This window comes from Diabrotica virgifera, chromosome 9 (genome assembly GCF_917563875.1).
Source record: "Diabrotica virgifera virgifera chromosome 9, PGI_DIABVI_V3a".
NCBI lineage: Eukaryota > Metazoa > Arthropoda > Insecta > Coleoptera > Chrysomelidae > Diabrotica > Diabrotica virgifera.
The window spans coordinates 83,469,659-83,493,929 of NC_065451.1; the positions used below are offsets into that span (position 1 = coordinate 83,469,659).

The 24,271-nt window shown below is 33.9% G+C and overlaps 1 protein-coding gene across 1 annotated transcript; it reads right to left on the reverse strand.

The window, feature by feature from the left end:
- Nucleotides 1-762: 762 nt before the first annotated feature.
- On the reverse strand, nt 763-21,850 carry LOC126892146 (uncharacterized). Its single transcript, XM_050661608.1, has 2 exons — nt 19,278-21,850; nt 763-1,080 (listed from the first exon to the last, which is right to left on the reverse strand). Exons 1-2 carry the CDS (start codon nt 19,641-19,643, stop codon nt 973-975), a joined length of 474 nt encoding a protein of 157 aa, XP_050517565.1. The 5' UTR covers nt 19,644-21,850; the 3' UTR covers nt 763-972.
- Between the last annotated feature and the right edge of the window lie 2,421 nt (nt 21,851-24,271).

Genomic DNA, 24,271 nt, shown 5'->3' on the forward strand with positions numbered 1-24,271 from the left:
TCTACTTCAGACATCTTTTTTTTTAATGGTGTAGAGTAGGTGTCAATCAGCCAGTCACAGCATGACTAATACATCAAGCATAGAAGTAAATTATTTTTAACATAATATGTGCTCAACAAACGATCTGCATATTATAATATACTTCAAAATACGTATCTTTGTATTATTTGCTTTTTTGTCATTTATTTATTTTTAATTCATATTTGTATAAAAAGAAAACAATGAGGTCCTCAGAGTTCCATAGCAAGCAGCCCTCTACTCAGTTCAAAAGCTGGTTTACTGCAAACTGTCTCAAGTTGCTCACCATATTTCTATAATATATATCGACAACGAAACAATCGGCCTCTAGAATATTCTTCTTAATACGATTCCAATTTTTTTCTTTTATAATAATCATAAATTGACTTTTCAAATGTGAAGTCAATGCTAAGCTAATGATTATTATAAATAAATATGTATACAGAAAAAGTCATCCTTGGTGATGAAAATCCTTGATGTTGATCGGCCATTTTTCACGTCATAAAAATTCAATAAATAGCTTTTCGTTGGTACTGGCAACGTTGTTTGAATTTCACTTATTTTTATACTCCTTATTGCATGATTATTGTTCGATTGTTTAAACATAAAGCAGATACTAACGTAATATTATTTAAAAAAAGTTGATTGGTTCCTTGAACGTTTTGAACAAAACTTGATAAAACCTGAAACTGCTCACAAAAAGAAATACAAAAACAACATAAACAACATTTAATATTAACAATACTTTAGGGAGTACATTATTATATTTATATATTAGATCAAGATTTTGAATACTATTCGTCAGTGTCTCTTTGTTTATTCTAAACACACGAGGCTATTTCTGCTTTTGAATCCTGTTGTCTTAAATTGTATATTCATCAGTGTTGATCCGATAAAAAAGACCAAACTTAAAATTGCATCTTCGGCAGAAAAGCTTTGGTGGCAAGCTGAAAATCAAACCCATGAGGTGTTTATAATCATGAGGTGTTTGTAAGCTCTCCTTAATAACCAAAAATCCATGTATATATCAGACATTGTGATGGCACTGCGTCTGCTCGTAACCTAAAAAAATAGAATTAGAGTAAATCAGCATAATATAATAAAATAATATTTAAATATCAAATAGTACCTATTAAAAAATAAATATTAGTGTAAACATGATCTGACTAAATGTTAATGTTGATTTATCAGCAGATTTTTGGAATAACATTTCATAATTTTAATAACCCTTAAACTTCGCCAATGGTTGAAGAAGTGACGAATGTGTGGATTGAGAAGCTTGAGCCATTTCCAAGATCATTCCCTATATCAAGCCAATATAAAGCAGGAGAGTTTTATAAAGATTCTGAAATGCTTTCTTTATGAGTTTTATGTTGCAACCAGTAGAATAAAGAGTTAACCCGGCATTGGTCACTATATGAGATTTTCTCTCACAATTTCAGAATATTGCACATAACTTTTTTCCTGGTAAATTACACATGCTGTCGTTTCTTCTAGTCTCTTAATTATCCCTTCTCCACAATCTAATAGACTCGACACGTGAGATATTCTCTCATCGTGCGACCACCGTGTAAAATATTATTTAGCATAATATTAGGCATAGATCATATTACCCGTGTGCGCGCCAATGGGGAATATAAAATCCTTAATTGTGTATTAAAAAATGCGCAATAACTACTTCTTAAAACCCACCAAATTTCATTTGCATATCTCAACCGGTTTTAGGGCAATAAATAAATCGTCAGTTTGTAAGAAAAATGTCAACACCCCTTATCTATCTATAAACGAAGCATTTGCGGACATACGTTTATGAAGCAAACTGTCATTATATTTTCATGCAGAATTACCCCTTAAAGTTTTCCATACTTGTTTAAAAAACCCTGCATTGATGAAAAACTTGGCTAGTTGTTAAAGTATCTAACCTTTGTATTACCCAACATAAACGAATGAATTAACCAGAATATTAAGAAAACATGGGGCTATAGTTGCCTTTTAATTTCAGAATCTTACAAATGCTAGAATATTCCATGGTGTGATGCAAACGTTGAGAAAAAACAGTTTTATTGGTAGTTGGTACACCCGGTATATGACACAAATACCTATCTAGCAATAATATTATTACAGCGATAGTGTTAAAGACACTATCACATTGTAACATATTAAAAAAATCACTTAAATCGGACAACACGCTTAGGAAATTCGAGACATCGAAAATTGCCCATTTTTAAGGTGGTCTTCTTCTTCTTGTTCTTCTACGGCACTACAGCCCAAATTGAGCCTTGGCCTCCTTTATTTTTTGCCTCCACCCTTGCTTGTCTGTGGCTGCTCTTCTCCATACACGGACTCCTAAAAGGGCTTGTGCGTCGCTGTTTACTGTGTCTTTCCAGGGCTTTCTTGGCTTTCCAACCGGTCTCTTTCCCTGCATTCTAGCATTCAGTGCTCTTTTTGGTAGCCTATCCTCTCCCATTCTTATCACATGTCCGGCCCATTGCAATCTTTGTATTCTAATGCAGTCTGACAGGGGTGCTTCCTTATAAAGTTGATAAAGTTTGTTATATCGACTTCTGAAGATTCCGTTTTTCCTCACAGGTCCTAGTATTCTCCTCAATACTTTCCTTTCAAATGTGTCGAGTTTGTTTTTGGATGTTTCTTTCAGGACTCAGGCTTGACTGCCATAGCATGTTTATATTTCTACTCACAGTATATTTCTACTCACAGTATATTTCTACTCCCAGGTATGTAAACTTTCCAACCGCTTCAATGTCATCTTTATGTATAATGTTTTGTGGGACTATATTTCTTCTCGTCCGAGTCATTATTTTTGTTTTTTCTGTGTTAATTTTTCCAGACTTAGCATTTTTGTTTGTGTTTTTAACTCTGCGTATGTTTCCTGTGCTCCTGTTGATGTTCTACTCCCATCTCCCTGCTTTGGTCCCTGCGAAATTTTGAAAAAGTCTGTCCGGCGGTTTTGTATTCGTTCCTACACATGCCTGAGTTTCATCCATTGTGGCTTGTGAGTCTTATTAGCTTGTGTGGTATTGCCAATTCAGCCAATATATGTAGTTTGTTCCTTTTGACTGAGTCGTATGCCTGTTTGAAGTCTACAAACACGTTGTGAACATCAATATCGTGTTCCCATGATTTGCTTAAGATCTGTTTGACTATAAATATTTGATCCAGTGTCGATCTTCCCCGTCGGAAGTCCGTCTGATACTCTGCAATAATATTTTCTGCTAGTGGTTGGAGCCGCTTGTTTATAATATACGTGAGGACTTTATATGCTGTACATAGTAGAGATTCCACGGTAGTTTTTGCACGGGAGTTTGTCTCCTTTTTATTAGATCAGGCATACTATACTTTTCTTCCAGTTGTCGGGTATTTTATCTTCTTGCCATATGTCTTTGATGAGCTCGTGGATGTGACTTGCTAGGTGATCGCCACCTACTTTATACAGTTCTGCTTGTATTTCGTCAACTCCCGGAGCTTTATTGTTTTTCTGGGTCTTAATAGCTTCGAGAACTTCCTCTATAGTTGGAGCTTCTACTCCATTACCTACTTCATTCTCTTCTACGTAGTTCACACCCATTTCATCTTCCATGTCTACTTGTATTCCAAGTACGGTCTTAAAATAATGCTTCCAGGTTTCTGTGACCTGTTTGTCACTGATTATTTGCCCACTTTCATCTTTTCATAGACTTGTTTGAGGTTTATACCCACTTCTCACCTTTTACATATCTTGTCTGCTTTCCGTCTTGCAACTTCAAATAATGTTCGTCTTTCCTGTGTTCTTCTTGTTATGTACATTTTGTGTGCTTCATTTCTGTCCTCTATTGCTTGTCTGCACTCGTTGTCAAACCATCCTGCTCTTCTCTCCTTTTTCTTGTTTGTACCATTGTAAATCATGGTTCGTGAGTGCTCCTCGTAACATTCAACGCTTGGTTCGTTTATTGCTAATGCATCTGTATTTTGACTTTAGTATAATTTTGTTTAATTACAACACATCAGTGCTCAAGTAGTAAGTTTTATGTATGTATATACGTATATACTACTGGTGAAATAGCTGCAGAAGGGTTAGTGAAGTTATAGCAACTCACAAAGAAACAGCGGACAAAAAGATGAATACATATTAATTAATCTGATGAGCCACACATTGAAAATTATTCTTCATATTATTCATTGGAAGAATACTAAATCATTGCGAAAGAGACATACATGAAAACCAGTTTGGATTTAGGAATGTGCTGCGTGTCCATGAGGCACTCTTTGACTAGAGATTGGTATATTATACAAAACTTATATTGGAAGCAGTCATAAGAGTTGATGGGAGATTAACCAACAAGTGTTACGCTCAAAAACAGGCAGAGAAATGGGTCTACAAATGAATGTTTCGAAGACAAAATTTATGATATTCAGTCGCCAACTTAACGGCAATGCTTCTCTATAGATAGGTCAAGAAAACATTGAGACAGTTACTTACTTCAATTATCTGGGATGCTACATTACAGAGCAAATAGACCCAAGTAAAGAGATCAAGTGCAAAATTAAAGTAGTAGTTTATACATTTTCTATAAATGAAATACTTCTGTGACCACAGCTTAAACCTAAAATTGGGTCAAAGAATGATCAAATGCTATATACATAATCAATTTTCATAAAATCCTTTATAAAAGGTATATTTGTTAAAATCCCTATACAGGACAAGACATAACTAGTTTTCAATCGGTTGACCGATCATCATCAGTGTAATCTTAGAATCTAACATGCTAACCACCAAAATAAAAAATATTTGGGTATAAACCCTTTATAATTGATCCGTCATAGGAACATATGAAAAAGATGTGTTTTATAACATGGATGTATAAAATATCCAATGTTTTACGCCCGAGGTACCAATGAGCTCAATTTGACTAGTTCACATCATGGCTGTATGGAAGCAAGCCATGATGTGAACTAGTCAAATTGAGCTCATTGGTACTTCGGGCGTAAAACATTGGATATTTTATACATCCATGTTATAAATCACATCTTTTTCATATGTTCCTATGACGGATCAATTATAAAGGGTTTATACCCAAATATTTTTTACTTTGATGATTAGCATGTTAGATTCTAAGATTACACTGATGACGAGCGGTCAACCGATTGAAAACTAGTTATGTCTTTGATGTAGCCCTGTATAGGGATTTTAACAAATATACCTTTTATAAAGGATTTTGTTTTTGTAATGGTATACAGCCAACTACAGGAAATTTTTCCTCGTGGATTTATAATCAATTTTGCATTGGCAGCGTTTACATTCCTCTTGGCTCTGGGACGGAGGTATATGAAGCTCATTGTTTATCACTGGAATATGTATGTGACACGTTTCCTGATAATATTATATACTGTGTGGGTGACTACAACTTGCCTGGCATTTCCTGCACCAATGAGATTGATGGAGTGACCATTGTTGGTGGTGGTTCATCGGCCAATGTAATTGTTGACTATTTTGCACTATTTAATTTGTATCAATTAAACACACAATCTTGATACCGAATTTTTATAATAAAATGTTAGACTTAGTTTTCAGTAACAGCGTTGATTGATAAATACGGAAAGATACGAAAGCCTATGCATTATTTTGTTGTCTTTAAAACCTGCCCGTATAGTGGCGCGCCTAGCTTAAATTTGTTGGAACTAGCCTTAGAGGGAAGTGTAAAATTCTCCGTACTCAAGGAACCAGCCAAGAACACGCGGTTATTTCACGTGGCCCGTATTCAAAATTTTAACGAAGCAGTCACTATCATATTAATCTGTATTATTTTTTTTTGTTTTTGTTTCTGCAAAAATGTTGAAAATATAAATTGACTATAGAGTTTTTTTCACTAGTCTTGACCTCACAAGTAAATACTTGTCGAGTTATTTGCGAGTGAATATATTCATTTCTCAAAAAATAGTACGTTTTAGACGGATTTTCGCAAATAACTTAAAAAGGAAGTATTTCACCAAAAAAACATTCATAGCAAAAATACAGCTTATCAAAAAGTGAAAAAAATGTTTTATTTATATAAATATGACATATGAAGTCGTAGACCCAGTAAAAGCAGAGTTGTAGCTAATGAAAAGTAGGTTCTTATTATTTGTCAAATTCAAAATTTAATATTTCTACATGAAATAACCAAAAAATTAAGAACTTTTCGGGGAAAACTTATCATAACTTTTTTAAAAAGTTTAAAAACAGCTTTATTTTTTTTTGAGTTTCTAGTACCAGAAGTAAACAAGTTGCGCACAAAATAAAGTTGATCCCTTTTTTGTAAAAAAATCTAAAAATCACCTCCTAATTAGCATCTCAAATGAAATTAATCAGTAGCGCTTCATAAGTTACTTTACGTATGTATGCTTATAGAGGATCTGTAAGTTTCATCGGTTCAAAGTGCTTATTTTTGAAAGGCTGTAGTTAAAAGGGCTTCAATGAGTCACTAATCACGAGTATATGTAAATTCTGAACAGCCATATCTTAACCAATTTTTGTATTACAGAAAAACAAAATATTCAGAAAAGCAAAACCTTACAACTTTGGGATATTTCGTATCACTGATAATTAGAAAGTTATTTAAAAAAAAGGCATTTTTTTCAAAATAAAAAAATACTGTAAAACTAAATTTACGATGAAACTTACAGACCATATTGTCAACAATACATAAGTAAAGTCACTTGTGAAGCGGTAACAATAATTTCATTTTATTCGTCTTGAGGGGCCAAACGAAAAACACAAACAACTTGTTTTCTTTTTAAATAGTGTTCTGTTGTGATTTATAACAAATTTATAGCATCTCTTTCGAAATAAAAATTTTATGCAAGTTCCCTTTTAGAGGGTGATTTTCACGCTTTTTTAAAACTATCTTTTACAAAAAAGGACCAACTTTATTTTCAGCGTAACGTGCTTACTTTAATGCTAGAAACTGTTTTAAAAACAAAAACAAAGCTTTTTTAAACACTTTAAAAAAGTTGTGATGAGTTTTCCCAGAAATGTGCTTTATTTTTTGGTTATTTCACGTTGAAATATTCGATTTGGAATTTGACGAATAAGAAATTACTTCATTAGCTACAACTCTGCTTCTACTGAGTATAACGATTTTATACAGACATTTATTTTTAAAAAGACTAAGTTTTCACTCTAATGGCATATAACATATCCCACCAGAATGAAAACAATGGGAACCTTCTCTGGTTACACCTCCGAGGCTTCTACAATTTGCAAGCCATACGGATGCTGAGACTAAGGAAGATGAGGGAATTCTACAATTTACAATTCACGTCACATCTGCTCAGCGCGGTAAAGTTCCAACGAGACTGGTTCCCTTCATACTCCACACAGAGTAAATGTAAATCAAAAATGAATAACCATTTTCAATTTCGTTGCAAAACGAAAATACAGCCGAACCATATTCCAGTCCAATCAGAGAGTGCTGCAAGCACCTCTACCGGTTTCGAAACTTATTAGTCTCTCATCAGGAGGCACATATGCTGCTCTCCCTGATCCAACCAAAACAAACTCCAGCGTGCAGTCCCGAATTGCAACGAACGAAATGGCATAGATGCCCTAGCGGCAACTGCTAGCAAAAGACTAAGTTTTCACTCTAATGGCATATAACATATCCCACCAGAATGAAAACAATGGGAACCTTCTCTGGTTACACCTCCGAGGCTTCTACAATTTGCAAGCCATACGGATGCTGAGACTAAGGAAGATGAGGGAATTCTACAATTTACAATTCACGTCACATCTGCTCAGCGCGGTAAAGTTCCAACGAGACTGGTTCCCTTCATACTCCACACAGAGTTGTGGTTCGGCTGTATTTTCGTTTTGCAACGAAATTGAAAATGGTTATTCATTTTTGATTTACATTTACTCTGTGTGGAGTATGAAGGGAACCAGTCTCGTTGGAACTTTACCGCGCTGAGCAGATGTGACGTGAATTGTAAATTGTAGAATTCCCTCATCTTCCTTAGTCTCAGCATCCGTATGGCTTGCAAATTGTAGAAGCCTCGGAGGTGTAACCAGAGAAGGTTCCCATTGTTTTCATTCTGGTGGGATATGTTATATGCCATTAGAGTGAAAACTTAGTCTTTTGCTAGCAGTTGCCGCTAGGGCATCTATGCCATTTCGTTCGTTGCAATTCGGGACTGCACGCTGGAGTTTGTTTTGGTTGGATCAGGGAGAGCAGCATATGTGCCTCCTGATGAGAGACTAATAAGTTTCGAAACCGGTAGAGGTGCTTGCAGCACTCTCTGATTGGACTGGAATATGGTTCGGCTGTATTTTCGTTTTGCAACGAAATTGAAAATGGTTATTCATTTTTGATTTATTTTTAAATTTTTTATAAACTATATTTTTATTAATACTTTTTTCGATAAAATAGTTACTGTGTTATTTGCGTAAAACCGTCTAAAAACGTTTTTTGTTTTTTATTAAAAAACGAACATATTCACTCGCAAATAACTCGAAAAGTATTCATCATCATCATAGTCATTAACATCTTAGTAGATGTGTTGTGGTTCATAATTGGGCTTCAGCAGCTCGGACAGTTTGATTGATAATATTTCTCCACTGGTCGCGGTCATCAGTTACATGTATTGCCTCAGTATACTGTTTGTTGAGAAGCTTTTTAGTAATGTCCGCCCATCGCTGTGGAGATCTTCCGCGTTGGCGTTGGGTCTGAGGCCTTCCTTGGACCACCAACCGCTCCATTTTGTGATCACTCCGATGGATATGACCAAAGAACTTTAAAATTCTAGAGTAAACGGTACTGGAGAGACGCTGATCCGGTTTAATTTCATCCAGAACCGAGACATTTGTACGGCGAGCCGTCCATGGAATTCGAAGCAGGCGTCTCCATGTCCACATTTCAAAGGCGTCTATACGTCGTCTATATGATTCTTTGACTGTCCATGTCTCGCGTGCATAGTAAAATATGGAAAAGACCAGAGTTGAAACGAGTCTCTTTTTGTTTGTCACAGTAATGTGACGATCACGCCAGACCCCGTTTAGTTCACTCATTGCTGCTCTTGCTAGTTGAATGCGTCTTCTAATTTCGGGTTCACAACTGCCTGTGTTGTTAACTAGAGCTCCAAGATATATCATAGATGAGACTACCTCGCATCCCGCAATAGTTTGGGTTTCAGGAAACTGTTGTTGGCGATCAATAACCATGATTTTGGTTTTGTTGTAGTTAACAATGAGTCCAAATTTAGCACTTTCTTCCTCGAGTTTTTTTAATAATTCAATAATTTCTTCTGGAGTAGAGGCTAGAAGTGTAGTGTCGTCTGCGAAACGCAAGTTAGATATCTTAACACCACCTAGGTTTACTCCTCCGAAAAGTATTAGCTTAGTGAAAAAACTCAATAGAACAAAACTTGCTACAATTAATCAGTTTATCCACTTGATAGATAATAGATAGTATTAACTTATTGATATTATAGCATAAAAGACATGGACTACATGTTTAGAAAACTAAAGAAAGAATATGAAAAATGGGGCCTCAATATGAATATGTCAAAGACAGAGTATCTTAAAATAGGGGATGATGAAGAAGATCCAGAGTTAGAAATTAGAACCACGAAAAGATGTAATGAATATAAATATCTCGGATCTATAATATCTAAAGAAGGCACTACCAAAAGAGACATCGAAAAGAGAACGCAGCAGGGCAAGAAAGCGGTAAACATTCTGAGCTCTCTACTGTGGTCTAAAGATATAAGGCAAGAAACGAAATTGACAATCTATCGTACCTTGGTAGAGCCTATTATGACTTATGGGGCAGAAGTTTGGCAGATGACAAAAAAAGATAGGAAAAGAATAGAAGTAGTAGAAATGGATTATCTAAGGAGAGCGTGTGGTATATCTAAAAAAGATCATCAGGAATGAAGATATTAGAAGGAGGACACATACTGTATATTCCAGTGTAGATAAAATTGAAACTAGACAACTAGTGTGGTATGGTCACGTGAAACGAATGAATGAAGATAGATGGCCAAAGAAAGCTTTAAATTACATACCACACCAAAGAAGAAGAAGGGGAAGACCTTCAGTTGCCTGGGAAGAAAATGTACGGCACATCATGAAAGATAGAGCCAACAAAGAAGACGAATGGATGGACAGAAAACGATGGCGGTCGAAATGCGAGAAGCAGCAGAGGCTGTAGGAACCTCGCTGATATATAGATAGAGATATTATAGCTACCTAGCCTTATACAAAGTGGATTTAGAAAGTTCACATCTACATTAGACAACCTAGTGGATATTGAATCTGTAATTCATGGGTCATTTGGATGTGATAAAGTAGGTATGTTTGGCTTATGGCTATCTTTTATTATATTTTATAACGCGTGACATTTGGGGATTAGATATAAGAATTCTATTAAGTTGGTCAATTCCAGGAAATATAAAATTTATTAGTAATTTCCTATATAGACGAAACTTATTCGAATAGATAACGTTCTTTTAGACTCAAAAATCAAATTAAACGACATTCCTCAATGGTCTACTCGTTGCACTTTTCCTTATTGACATCAATGACATCGCTAAATCACTTAACCCACTAGTCATTTAGAAATTAGAGAATTGGTCAAACACTACTGGCCTAGAATTTTCTCCCACTAAAACGAAAACAATTATCTTCAGTAAAACTCCAAAGAAGCACATTATACTACCAAATACTACCTAAAGAATTTTTTCCTTTACTTTTCTTTTATAAAGGCATTACTGCATGTTTTTCTTTAACGGTGCCTTTCATTCTGTCCCTAAATTGTCATTCCATCTTTTTCTTGGGCGTCCTATACTTCTTCGCCCTAACGGTGACTTGTCCCTGGCTATTCTTACTATCCTTGATTCAGACATCCTGCTTATGTGTTAATTCCACTCTTCTTTTCTATTCTTTACCCAGGTATTTATATTGTCTAACCCACATATGCATCTGATTTCCTCACTTCTTACCCTGTCCCGTAGTCCTTTTCCAGCAATCCTTCTTAAGATCTTCATTTTGTTGGTCTCCAGACGTCTTTGTATTTTGCTCGTATTTGGTCTTGTTTCGGCAGTGTAAGTCATAACTGGTCTAATAACGTCAGTCAAATGACATATATTCGGTCCTTTGTTTCCACTCTAAGGTGTTTGTTTTTCCAAATTGTGTCGTTTAGGCATCCGGCCGTTCTACTGGCTTTAATTATTAGATACAATACGCTAAAGTGTTACGTTTGGCTTGTTCTCTTGTATGGAATGAAAGCATGGATAATAAAGGCCAGCTCCACTAACAAACTTAAAGTCTTTGAAATGAGGTGCCTGCACCGAATGCTTAAAATATCATGGACATACTTAGGGACATATTGCGAGGAGAACGATATACTTGTCGGCGGCAACTGGAACTCCAAGAGGGTAAAAGAGGTCTAGAAAAAGATGTCATGGCTGGGTAATATTCGCCAAATGATATTAATGAAATTACTCTTAATAGAATAATGTAATCGTGACTACAGTAGGAAAAATGAAAGAATACCCATGAACGAACATATAAAACATGCTGTATTTTCCTGTCATCGTGTCACAAAGAAAATTGTCCAGTGCAAGTACATGTAATAATTATTGTTACATGTACTTGCACTGGACAATTTTCTTTGTGACACGGTGACAGGAAAATACAGCGTGTTTTATATGTTTGTTCATGGGTATTCTTTCATTTTTCCGACTGTATCTAATATCTCACCTGACAATACAATGCACGGTAGACGCCTACGCATTTATTTACACGGCACCTTTAAGAAGTAAAGTTAATAATAAATAATTCAATAATTATACTTAGTCACTATTTTCCCCCTAACTCGGAAAATACCGATCGCATGAAAAAACTTGGAAGAAATTGTAGGAAATCGCGATTACAACAATTTACGAGTCCTTACCATTTTTCTCTCGAAGAGTTTAAAGTGGCCGAGCGGGTTACTAAGTCAATTTCATTTAAGTAAATACGGTTGCAATATCTCCAAACAAAATATACAATCATCAGAAGAGACTGTAATTAACGAAAATAACTACCTAATTTTTTATCGAGATTATGAGGCAAATAAGAAATGTACAATATCTAAAATCACCCAGTGAGTATTTTTCTCGTTAAATAAATTTTTTATTAAATAAATTATAATATTATATATATTATATAAAATTATTAAATAAACTTTAGAATATTCAATGATCTGTTTCAAGAATTCAAATTAAAAACTACAAATATTCTTGCTAATTTAAAAACGAGTTTAGAAAGTAATACATAGGTACACTCCAATAATTATTTTAAAGATTGCCATTGTTATCGTTGAATGAGAACTCAAATTTAAAGGCATCAAAAGAAATAATTTTTATTATAATCCGATCGACCCGACCGACCCCAAATTCCGATAACCAAAGCTACCTGAATACGTCTCATCGTTGTCTCAGGTAAATTCAATCTCGTACCTAGAAAGCTGCTAACGCCATCTATTTCTAAAACCACTGGTGTCGTACATAAACGCTCATTTAGTTTCGTATCTTCCAGTATATTATCAGTCAACGGTAATAGCTTTATTTAAAATGTTAAAGTTGTGGATGATGTTCTGGTTCCATGTGATCGCTGTCATCCTGCACTTACTATATAAATGTCTCTGGATGCACCTGATTACATGAGTGGGAGTTAGGTGAGATATGATTTCTTACATGCGGAGTACGACAGTTTAAACAGCGCATTTCTATCGATGAACTTCAATTACTTATTTTCGAACTTGAATGCGGAAGAATGTGTGGATGCCTTGTATCATGTTATGTATGGTTGTATAAACCAGTATGTTCCTTCAATCACGGTCAAAAATAGCACATTCCCTATATGGTTTGATGGCGAATTGAAGCATCTTGTCTCATTGAAAAAATCCTATCGTGCCAGATTTAAGACAGGTTGTTGTGATGATTATGACGATTTCTGTACTCTGAGAGCACTGTGTAAGCAGAGAAGTAGAGATTGTTATGCGAAGTTTGTTGAAAGTACTGAGGAATTACTTAATGAAAATATACAACCGTTTTGGAGGTTGGTTAATTCTATACCGAGTAATTTTGATATTCCTGGTTGGATAAAGTTGAATGATTCTGTCTATGGTGAGCTTCAGTCAATTGTTGATGCTTTCGCCACCTTCTTCAGCACTGTCTATAATACTTTCACATCTTACCCTGATAAGTGGGTTGATCCATCTGATAGCCATCGCTGCCTTATTCACTCTTTTACTGTTAAAATAACTAAAGTTTTGGACTGCTTGGATAATCTTGATACTAGTAAAGGCCCTGGTCCTGATATGATATCAAACTTGTTTTTAAGGAATTGTTCATTTTCTTTGTGTAGATTATTATGGCTTATTTTTAACAGATCCCTGGCAGAGGGCCATTTTCCATCACAGTTTAAGAAAGCCTATGTGAAACCCATACACAAATCTGGTGATAAGTCATTTGTTTGTAATTATCATACCATAACAATTCTTTCTGCCGTTCCTAAAATTTTTGAAGCACTGGTAACTGATTTCTAGACGGATAATTTTAAAAATCAACTACATACTGCTTAACATAGTTTTCTGCCTGGCCGTTCTATTTTGACCAACCTTCTTCTTTACACGGATCATATTTAGTGTGACCAACTAGTCCGAAAAATCCGGGACATGGCCCGAATTACGAAGTCGTGTCCCAGCGTCCCGGACAAGGCTTCCGGGCCATCCGAATTTTCAACTCTTTCTTGATAGTAAGTAAGATAATAGTAAGATAATTTCTAGTAAGTAATTAACATAAAAATGTTCTGAAGCTGTTTCTTGTGGCATGTTTGACAATTATATTTTTGATGGAATTAAGTCACAATTGGTTGTAATGATAATTATATTTTTATAGTAACCTAAGGTTATATTTACTTGAAAACCCAATATCAGTTGATTTTCTAATTTCTTATTTTTTTGAGAACGATTTCTGGATTGGAAGTCGAAACATCAAAAACTAACAAAAATGTAATTGATAAAAAAGATCAAGGCAGGTTTTGTTTATATTTGATTCAGATTTGGACCACCATCTCCATATAGCTATTTCAGCATCCTTATGCATCATCAGTGAAGCTCAGAAAAATGTAATTATTATTACAACCAATTGTGGCTTAAACACATCAAAAATATCATTGTGCCTTTAAATTACACAGACCTTATTCATATTCCGATATGATAAGATACTTAGAACTTGATCCTCTGTCTACTACACGAGTTAATTTCGATCTCATCTTCATTTTTAAATTGGTTAACGAAATGATACATTCACCTGAGCTGCTTCAATTGGTTTGTTTCCACATATACACTATTTCATATTCCTTTTAGTCGAACTAATTATTCTATGTCTAGTCAGACTTCTTGTTCATGCTTATCGGTTGCCTCATGAGACAGATATTTTAACTTGTCCTTAAGTGCCTTTAAACAATCTCTGTTAAATTTAATTGTAATTCTATATACATATTTATTTTATGATTTTGTATTTTATTTAGTATTTGTTTGTAATGTTTATAAATGTTGCTTAATTGTATATTTTTTGTCAATGGGCTTGCCCCCGTTTATTAACAATAAATAAATATATTTGGTCAGTGTTGTTACATGACATCGAGATCTATACTCTGAAGGCTAATACTACCAATTACCAACAGTTGTCTGAGATGTGATTGTATAGAAAAATGGTTCAAATACTTTAAATCACGATGCAGACCCACAAAGCGTGTTAAATCGAGCAAATGTCGCCCGTGAGTTAAGAAAAAACTATTAAAATAAGTAAGATTTCTATGCAGGGCATGTTCTTAGGAGACTGGTACAAAATCCTTCAGTTTATCATGAAAGGTATACCTAATCGAGAGCCTCATAGGAATTGGAAAGAATAGCAAATATAACTTTGGGATGGCATCCCTGGTTTTCAAGTTTGAGAATCAGACAAGAAGAGGCAAACAACCTTCACATATCTACAAAATATGTTGATATTATAAATCAATAGGCGGTGGATAAAGGTAAACAAATATCGAAACAACAGTTTGGATTCCAAAATGGAAATTGCTAGATTTCAATGTAGCAATGCTTAAAAATGAATTTAATACAGTAAATTGGGCCATTATAATCGAAAGAATGAAAGACACGATATTCCTACATATCAAACAAACATCATGTGACATCAAACACCTATCAAACAGAAAAATAAAAGTAACAAGTAAAAAATGGTCGGAACTCAGGTTCTCAGAGTTCCTCAGGGATCGATGTTGCAACCGATGCTGTGGAACATCATGTACAACAGAGTATTGGAGTTAAAGTTTGGAGAAGGGGTGAAAACATGTCACTTTTGTAGATGATCTCCCATCTTAGTGGAAGATAATACAAATTGGGGATCATAGAAAAGGGAAATGGATATCTGAACAAAATATACACATACCCATGGGTTAAAAAAATAAATTGGTATTAGCAGTGGCGAGAAGTCAGAGGTTCTCATACTGAAATGAAAAAGAAAGAGGAACTTTATTAAGTTCAACCCAGAAGGGGTTTTTTTATTTATTCCATTTATTAAAATACATTATAACAATATACAAAAAAATACATTAAAAAACCAAGAGCCGTAGCCTGGTTTTGTAGTAACATAAACATAAATATAATAATAATAGATTACATAACAAAAAACTTTTTAGACTATTTTACACTGAAGTTTTCCTATATAAATTCATTTAAGAATTGTATTAAATTAAATGATTAAAATATTATTTATTATTAAATTATTATAGAATTATATTCAATTAAAGCTATCTGTTGTAGTAGTTAGTAAGAAGTAACTCTTTTAATTCAGTTTTAAATCTTTCTAGACTGCAGTCTTTGATATTTGTGGGTAACTTATTATACAAAATCAGACCACTTGAGTATATACTTCTTTGTGCACCAGTAGTTCGCATTCTTACGGTTTGAAAACTATCTCCCTGTCTGGTATTATGGTCATGCACATCTTCTATACGTCTTAGAGTAATATTTGTAAGTGTTTGAGAAAGCTTAATTTGATGAATGAATATTCAAACTTGTAAAATGTATAGCGACTCAATTTTTAGAATTCCTCTCTGATAGTACAGGTCGTCAGTTGGATGAAGTCTTGACAGTTGAAATATATATTTCACAGCCTTGTTCTGTAACACCATGAGAGGATGTAGCTGTTTTTGTTTTGTATTACCCCAAACGATAGTTAGATATGACAAATGTGAATTTATTAAAGAGTGATAGATCATTTTACGCTGTGGGATACTTATAAATTTTGCAATTCTTCCAAGCATACCCACTGCTGGAGCTATTTTTTAACACGTGTTCAATATATGCTGTTCCCATGTCAGTCGATTATCTATGTGTAAGCCAAGGTATTTGGTAACATTTTTTTAACGAATTTGAAATTTCTAAAGTTTAGCCTTTTGGGATCTTTCTCAGCATACAAGAGTCCTGTATCATCAGCATATAGAAATAGCGTTGCTTTTAAAGGTAGATTGGAAATGGAGTTTATATAGATAAGGAACAATGTTGGTCCCAATATAGACCCTTGAGGAACTCCACATGTGATGTCTTCTGCCGTACTAAGCACATTATTACAGAGCACTTTTTGTATTCTGCCTGTCAAATAATCCCTCAGCCATACTAAACACATACCAGTTATACCATAGTGTTCAAGCACTGAGATAAGTAACTCATGGTTAACTGTATCAAAAGCTTTTTGTAAATCTAGTGATACAAATACACAGCTTAATCCTTTGTCTAAGTTACTATATACACAGTAGAGCGCCGATTATCCGAACTAATTGGGGGACAGAGGTGTTCGAAAAATCGATTTTTCGGATAATCGAACTGTATTGATATAGCAATATTATTTATCCATATTCGAATGAAAGCCTTATTTACATATCTTTAGTGACAAATAGGATAGAAATTAAACAAAAAAGTGCTGTATTTGCTACAAAATGAAGATTTCTAAGCATTGAAAAATTTCATAGAAAGGACAATACGCTTTCGTTTAGGCATTTTCAATCGAGTTTTTACACAAGTTGGGAGTTCGGAAAAGCGGTCGTTCGGTTGATCGACGTTCGGATAATCGACGTTCTACTGTATATCTGTAATCAAGTCGACAGCTGCTGACACTGTGCTGGAATTATGTCTGAAACCATATTATCGATTAAACTAGGCGCCAGTTGTATTCAAGAAGTTTACGATTTGAAGATTTACACACGATTCTAATATTTTTGACATAGCTGTTAAGAGAGATATTGGCCGATAACTTCCTGGCTGTTTTGAGTCTCCTCCCTTATAAAGTGGTATCACTATTGCCAGTTTCATAGAGTTTGGGATTGTTCCAGTGACAAGAGAAAGGTTAACTAATTTAGTTATGATCGGTAGAAGCTCCTCCTCAAACTCCGTAATAATATCAACACCGAAGCCATCCCAGCCAGGAGATTTGCCTTTTTTTAGTTTTCTTACGACCTCTTGAACATTAATTTCTAAGACTGGTTGCCATTCAAATATATATTCTTTTGGCGATACATTGATCGGAGTGCTTGTTGAAAGTGTTATGTTCTTTGACAGAGATTTTCCTACTTGTGAAAAATATTTGTTTAGGTGGTTTGATAGTTCCTCAGATTTATTATATATCCAGTTCTGATAGTGTAGTTCATGTATTGTTATTGGTTTTTTTGTATATTCGGCATTATGAATAAGGTGATTGATAGTTGCCCATAATTTTTTACTATTGCCTTGTGCATCGGATAATTTATTCGAGAAATAGTCTTTTTTTGCTTTGCCCACTGCTTTCAGTAGTTCATTTTGCACGGACTTATAAGCATCTTGTAAGAACTTACTATTTGGGAATTGTCTATGCCTTCTGTAATGAAAATCTTTTTTTTAAACAAGGTTATGTAATGTGACGTTAAACCATCGTTTTTTGTCGAAATCGATTTTTAATTGTTTTTGTATTAAGATTATTCAAATAAACCCGTAATATTTCATCACACAAAGAATCAGATGTCTATGAACCTAGCAGAGCAAGGTTAGCAGAATGGAATCAGACCAAGTGCATAATTAGGTGCTAATTAGGTGCTAATTAAGTACCCCAATCGCGAATTTAGTGCTCCATTTTTTTTAAATTATGACGTGTTCTGCCAGGTACATATGAACTCAGCAAAGCACAACCATAAAAAACATCAAATCGAAAAGTGACCAAGCTTATAATTAAGTACTAATTAGGTGCTAATTTAGTACCCCAATCGCGAATTTAGTGCTCCTTTATTTTTGAAGTTGACATGTTCTGCCAGGTACATATGAACTCAGCAGAGCATGAAAAAACTGAGCATGAAATTCGTTATTGGGGCACTTAATTAGCACCTAAATTTAAGATAGGTATGTTTGGACTTTTTTGATTTTTTGAGGTAGTACTCTAATGACTTCATATGTACCCGGCAGAACATGGCTTAAATAAAAGAAAAAATGGAGCATTTAATTCGCGATTGGGGTACTAAATTAGCACCTAATTAGTACTTAATTATAAGCTTGGTCATTTTTCGATTTGACGTTTATTAAAGTTGTACTCTGCTGAGTACATACGTACCTGGCAGAACGCTTCATAATTTAAAAAAAAAAGAAGCACTAAATTCGCGATTGGGGTACTAAATTAGCACCTAATTAGTGCTAAATTATAAGCTTGGTCACTTTTCGATTTGATGTTTTTTATGGTTGTGCTCTGCTGAGTTCATATGTACTTGGCAGAACACGTCATAATTTAAAAAAAAAAAGGAGCACTAAATTCGCGATTGGGGTACTAAATTAGCACCTAATTAGTACTTAATTATAAGCTTGGTCACTTTTCGATTTGATGTTTTTTATGGTTGTGCTCTGCTGAGTTCATATGTACCTGGCAGAACACGTCATAATTAAAAAAAAGGAGCACTAAATTCGCGATTGGGGTACTTAATTAGCACCTAATTAGCACCTAATTATGCACTTGGTCTGATTCCATTCTGCTAACCTTGCTCTGCTAGGTTCATGGACATAAGAATCAGGTTCAAATTTGATTTTGCAAGCTGTATATTTCATTTTTGAATTTCAGTTTGTTTAAAGTTGTTACTTGTTACTGTATAATACTTGGTTATTTTATAAACCATATAAATGATGTGTGTTATAAATGGTTATAAATGATGTGTTTTTTACCTTTAATAGCTGCAGCTGATGATCACCGAAACCTTCATCTACTATATATAACATTGCATCAAAGTTTAAGGTGTTTGTCATCACATAATCAATACAGGTAGCCGAATGATTGGTAATTCTGGTAGGGTTAGTTTTATTTAATATACTAAAACCGTTGGACACAATTGTTTGACAAATTAATTTTTGTGGGATACTCTCTTGAATAAGGTATATGTTAAAGTCACCTAGTATCCAAACTGGAATTTTTTTATTCACAAATATGTTTAGTGCTGTATTCAGTGCATCAAAAAGTTCATTGCAGTAGAAATCTTGAGGTCGATATACTCCACCCACTATAATACTTCTATCAATCTGTAAAAATAACATTGAACACTTTTTATTATATCTGTAGACTTCTGAGTACTCGTAACAGCTTTTAACAAATAACCCTACACCACCACCTTCTTTATCCCTACAAACAAAAACTGAACTATAACCATTCACATTAAAATATGTTTCTTCACCCACTCTCAGCCAATGTTAAAATTACACTCAGAAAAGAAGCGAGGTATTTGGTGGTTCAACTCGATGACATATTCAACTCGATAACTAAGAGAGCTTAGAAGATGACTTCCGCTTTAACAAAAATAATACAAAATATAGGGGCCTAGTTCATACAGAAGAAAGATGTATTTAGAAATAGTACAGTATAGAGCTCCATGCAGACCAGTCTGGAAGGAACTATTAAAGACAAAAATAAATATTAAAGACAAAAATACATGGAGATGATGAGTGCACAAAGAAAACCACTATCAAGGGTGTAAGCGCATATAGAACAACCACAGCAATGGCGGTACGAGTAATAGCAGTTGTACCAATCCAGTTAATGGTAAAGGAGAGGCTGACTATGTACAATAAGAGAAAGAGAAATATAATGAAGATCAGGGAGGAAAGCGGGAAAAATAGTAAGAGACAGAGGTAGAGTGAGTGGTCAGAAGGAAGAGAACTTATTTTCTGACATGCCAAACTTGTGACCCAGAGAAATGTTTCATATCACGTTGAATGTGTAAAATATTGAAAAATCTCATGAGATGTCGAAAAACAAAGTACAGTTGTACTCGTGAAATAAATGTAATTGCTTAAAGCACATAAAGGGTATGTGGATGTTCAGAAAAAGATTGACATTTTTTAATAATTTTAAAGTTACCAATTAATTATTATTAGAATTGTTTAAGTATGGTTTATTATAAGTGGATAAATTCATCTTTAGTTTAAAAATAATTAAGCAAGTTTTTTGTTTACAGTAAGATTTTAGGTCTTTTTCTCACTTTTTAGAATAGTTCCTTGTTTTTATGGAATAATTTTTGTCAAAAAAAATGTTTGTAAATATAGTTTTTAAATAAAACTGTATTTGTTGCAAATAAAAAGGTATTTACAGGACCCTTGAAGTAATTAAATCTTAAAAATTTGTAAAATATATACTACTCGGGAATGTATAAATACACAGTCCCAGAGACAGATGTTAAAATAATGCATGTTAACAGTGTAAAGGTAAGATTCCGAAAGAGGCTGCAGACTGCAGCGACAGTTTCGTCTGCGGTCAGACCAATTCCGAGCAGAACTGCACTGCATCTACATAATAGCGACAACAGCATTGCACGATGGGAATTTATTTATTAACGGGATAAACCCAATACATACAAAATACAACAAAGCAGAGCTTTCGTCCTAATAATGAAAATATAAAATTTATATACATGTAAAACTACAACTAAGTATAAAACACAAACATAAAAAATAAAAGAATATAAAATATTGTTAAATGATGAAAACAACTGAATCCATTATAACAGTTAATCTAATTAATTTTTTGAATTCAAAATTCAAGACGCCCGAGTTCTTGTTTAATAGAGGAAACTGAAGAACCAAACAGATCTATTAGATGATTAAACTTGTTTCCATACAGGGTCAATCTACTAATTGGTGTATATTGACCATAATTTGTAGCATGCCGTTGTTCCTTGAATATTTGTGGATTTCGTGTCAATCTAGCAGGTATATTAAAGCATACAAGACTTAACAATTCTTCGGAGTTAATAACACCAGAGATAATTTTGCAAAGATAACAAATATCCAACATGACTCTTCTGCGTTTAAGAGTTTGTAAATTTAGTCTCATTAATATATTGTCGTAAGTATAATTTCCGACTGTTAAACCCATCTGCAAAACGTAAAAATTTGTTTTGAACCTTTTCAATATTTAGGATTTGATATGCATAACTAGGTGACCGGACAATAGAACCATATTCCACCAATATAAGATTTTTATTGTGTGAATTGACAAATCTTTTGATGAACGTAATACAAAACCCAACACCTTAAATGCCTTCGAAACAGTATGGTCAATGTGAGAGTAAAATGTTAATTTACAATCAAATATTATACCTAAATCCCGAATTTCGTTCACACGTGTGACAGGAGTATTATTAATAAAATATTGATGGTGAATAGGCGAATGGGATCTAGCAAAAGTTATTAAAAAGCATTTATTAATATTAAGTTCCATATCATTTCTAACACACCCTCATAAAAATCATTTACTTGTGACTGAAGCTGAAAAATGTTATCCTCATTATTGACAGTCTTATATATTTTAATATCATCAGCAAACATTAAAAAGTTAATTTCCTTAAAAATAGAGTGAACATCATTCAAGAACAAATTACAGTAGAGCGTCGATTATCCGAACGTCGATCAACCGAACGACCGGTTATCCGAACTCCCGACTCCCGCACCCCGCAGTCGAGTACCCAGCAAGCGTTAGTAATTAACGCTTAAAATATCTTCAGTTTTCTTCAATATTGTATCCAAAAATATGTTGTTGCAAAGACTGCACTTTTTTGTTTAATTGCTATTTGTCATTATCAAGATATAAATAAATATGTAGGTATATAAATATGGCTTTTATTCACTTGTGGATAAATATGTATGACTATATCAATATAGTTCGATTATCTGAACAAATCGGTTTTCCGAACACCCATGTCCCCCAATTAGTTCGGATAATCGACGCTCTACTGTAAATAGAAGGGGGCCACAGTGGGAACCTTGTGGTACTCCAGATGTAGCTGTAAAAGCATTAGAAAGAAAACATCCTATTTTTACACTTAAACTTCGATTACTCAGGTAACTTTGCATCCAATCAAAGAGACTTCCAGAAATACCATATGCTGTAAGTTTCGCAAGTAAGATATTATGATTGACCTTATCGAATGCTTTAGAAAAGTCAGTATAGATGGAATCTACTTGTAACTTGTTTTCCAAAGCAATAACAATGTCACTCTGATAAAGAAGTAAATTAGTTACTGTAGATTTACCCTGTACAAAACCGTGTTGTTCATTCACCAGAATACTACTGAATTCACAAGTAAGCTGCTTAGTAATTAAATAATCTAATAATTTTGGAATTGCTGATGTACAAACTGCTCTGTAGTTTTCAACATTTGACTTTGAACCAGATTTAAATATAGGTTTTACGTAACTACGTTTCCAGCAATCAGGGAAAACCACTTCTTGCAAAGATTTATTGAAGAGTATATACAATGGCTTAGATATAGTACAAACACATTGTTTTAATAGATAGTTAGGAATGCCATCAGGGCCAAAATTTAGTTTAGGAGACAAATTGTGAATACTCTCAAAAATAGTATTAATGTTAAAAGAGCATGAACTCATGTTACCAGCATTTTCAAACTGATATTGTAGGGGTGTAGTATTGTGGTCAGTGAACACTGTAGAAAAAAATTGGGCAAATAAATTCACAGCTTCCTCCCCAGAACTACTTTGATAATTTCCTAAATATAAGTGGCATGGTACATCATAATTTTTCCTACGACTGTTTATATATTTCCAAAAAGTGTGTGAGTCACTATTAATTCTAAATTCAGAATCTCTAACATATAAATTATAACAATCTTTACTTAGTCTACTACATTCAAATCTTAAGTTATGAAAAATAATAAAATCATCATAATTGTTGAACATCTTATACCTTTTATGATATATTTTCTTTTCTATTATTAATCGTTTTAACTCCGGGCTAAACCAAACTGGAAATGTACTTGTCTTACATACTTTTTGAGGAACATAAGAATTTATTGCATGATTGATAATATCGTAAAATTTTGACACAGCGTCCTCAATATTCAAAGCCTTTAGTGACTCCCAATTTATTTCCGACAAGAAAAAGTTCATACCAATGTAATCACCGTTTTTAAAATCATAATATGACTCTGCGCACTTTAAAGAATCACTGTTATTTATTATATTAACATCGAACATTACACTATTGTGGTTAAGGGAGTTAGGAAAAATTAAATCAGCAGCATTTACAACACTCAACTCGTTACAATTAGAAAATATTAAGTCTAAAATTACATTTCTACTATTGGACACAAAATTATTTTGAAAAAGGTTGTAGAAACTATAGCAATTAACCATATGTAAAGCTGGTGAATTTGGTGGATAGTTCGATAAACTAACTCTTAAATTATCGTTTGTCCACGTAACGTTCGGAAGATTAAAGTCCCCAGAAATAAAAACCTTAGAGTAGTTATTGTTCATTAATATAAAATCAAGGACATTACAATGATCTTCATATATTTCATGATCAGATTGTGGCGGTATGTACACAGAGCCAAAAATAACTTTTTCTATTCCAATATTAACTAGTACAAAAATTTGTTCAACTTTAGTATGAGGTATAGATAAAGCAAAACTGTTAAACTTTTTCTTAACGGCTATAAGGACACCACCACCTCTTCCCTTATCTTTAAAATGATCAAAATTATCACGATCTGCTCGAAAGATATTATAATCAGAATCCAAGCCCAATTCTGAATCAGAATAGCTATTTGTCAACCATGTTTCAACAAGTGTAATAACATCATAACTCGAACACAATACACTTAGACTAAATCTATCAACTTCGTATGCATGCCTCCCACATTATGAAA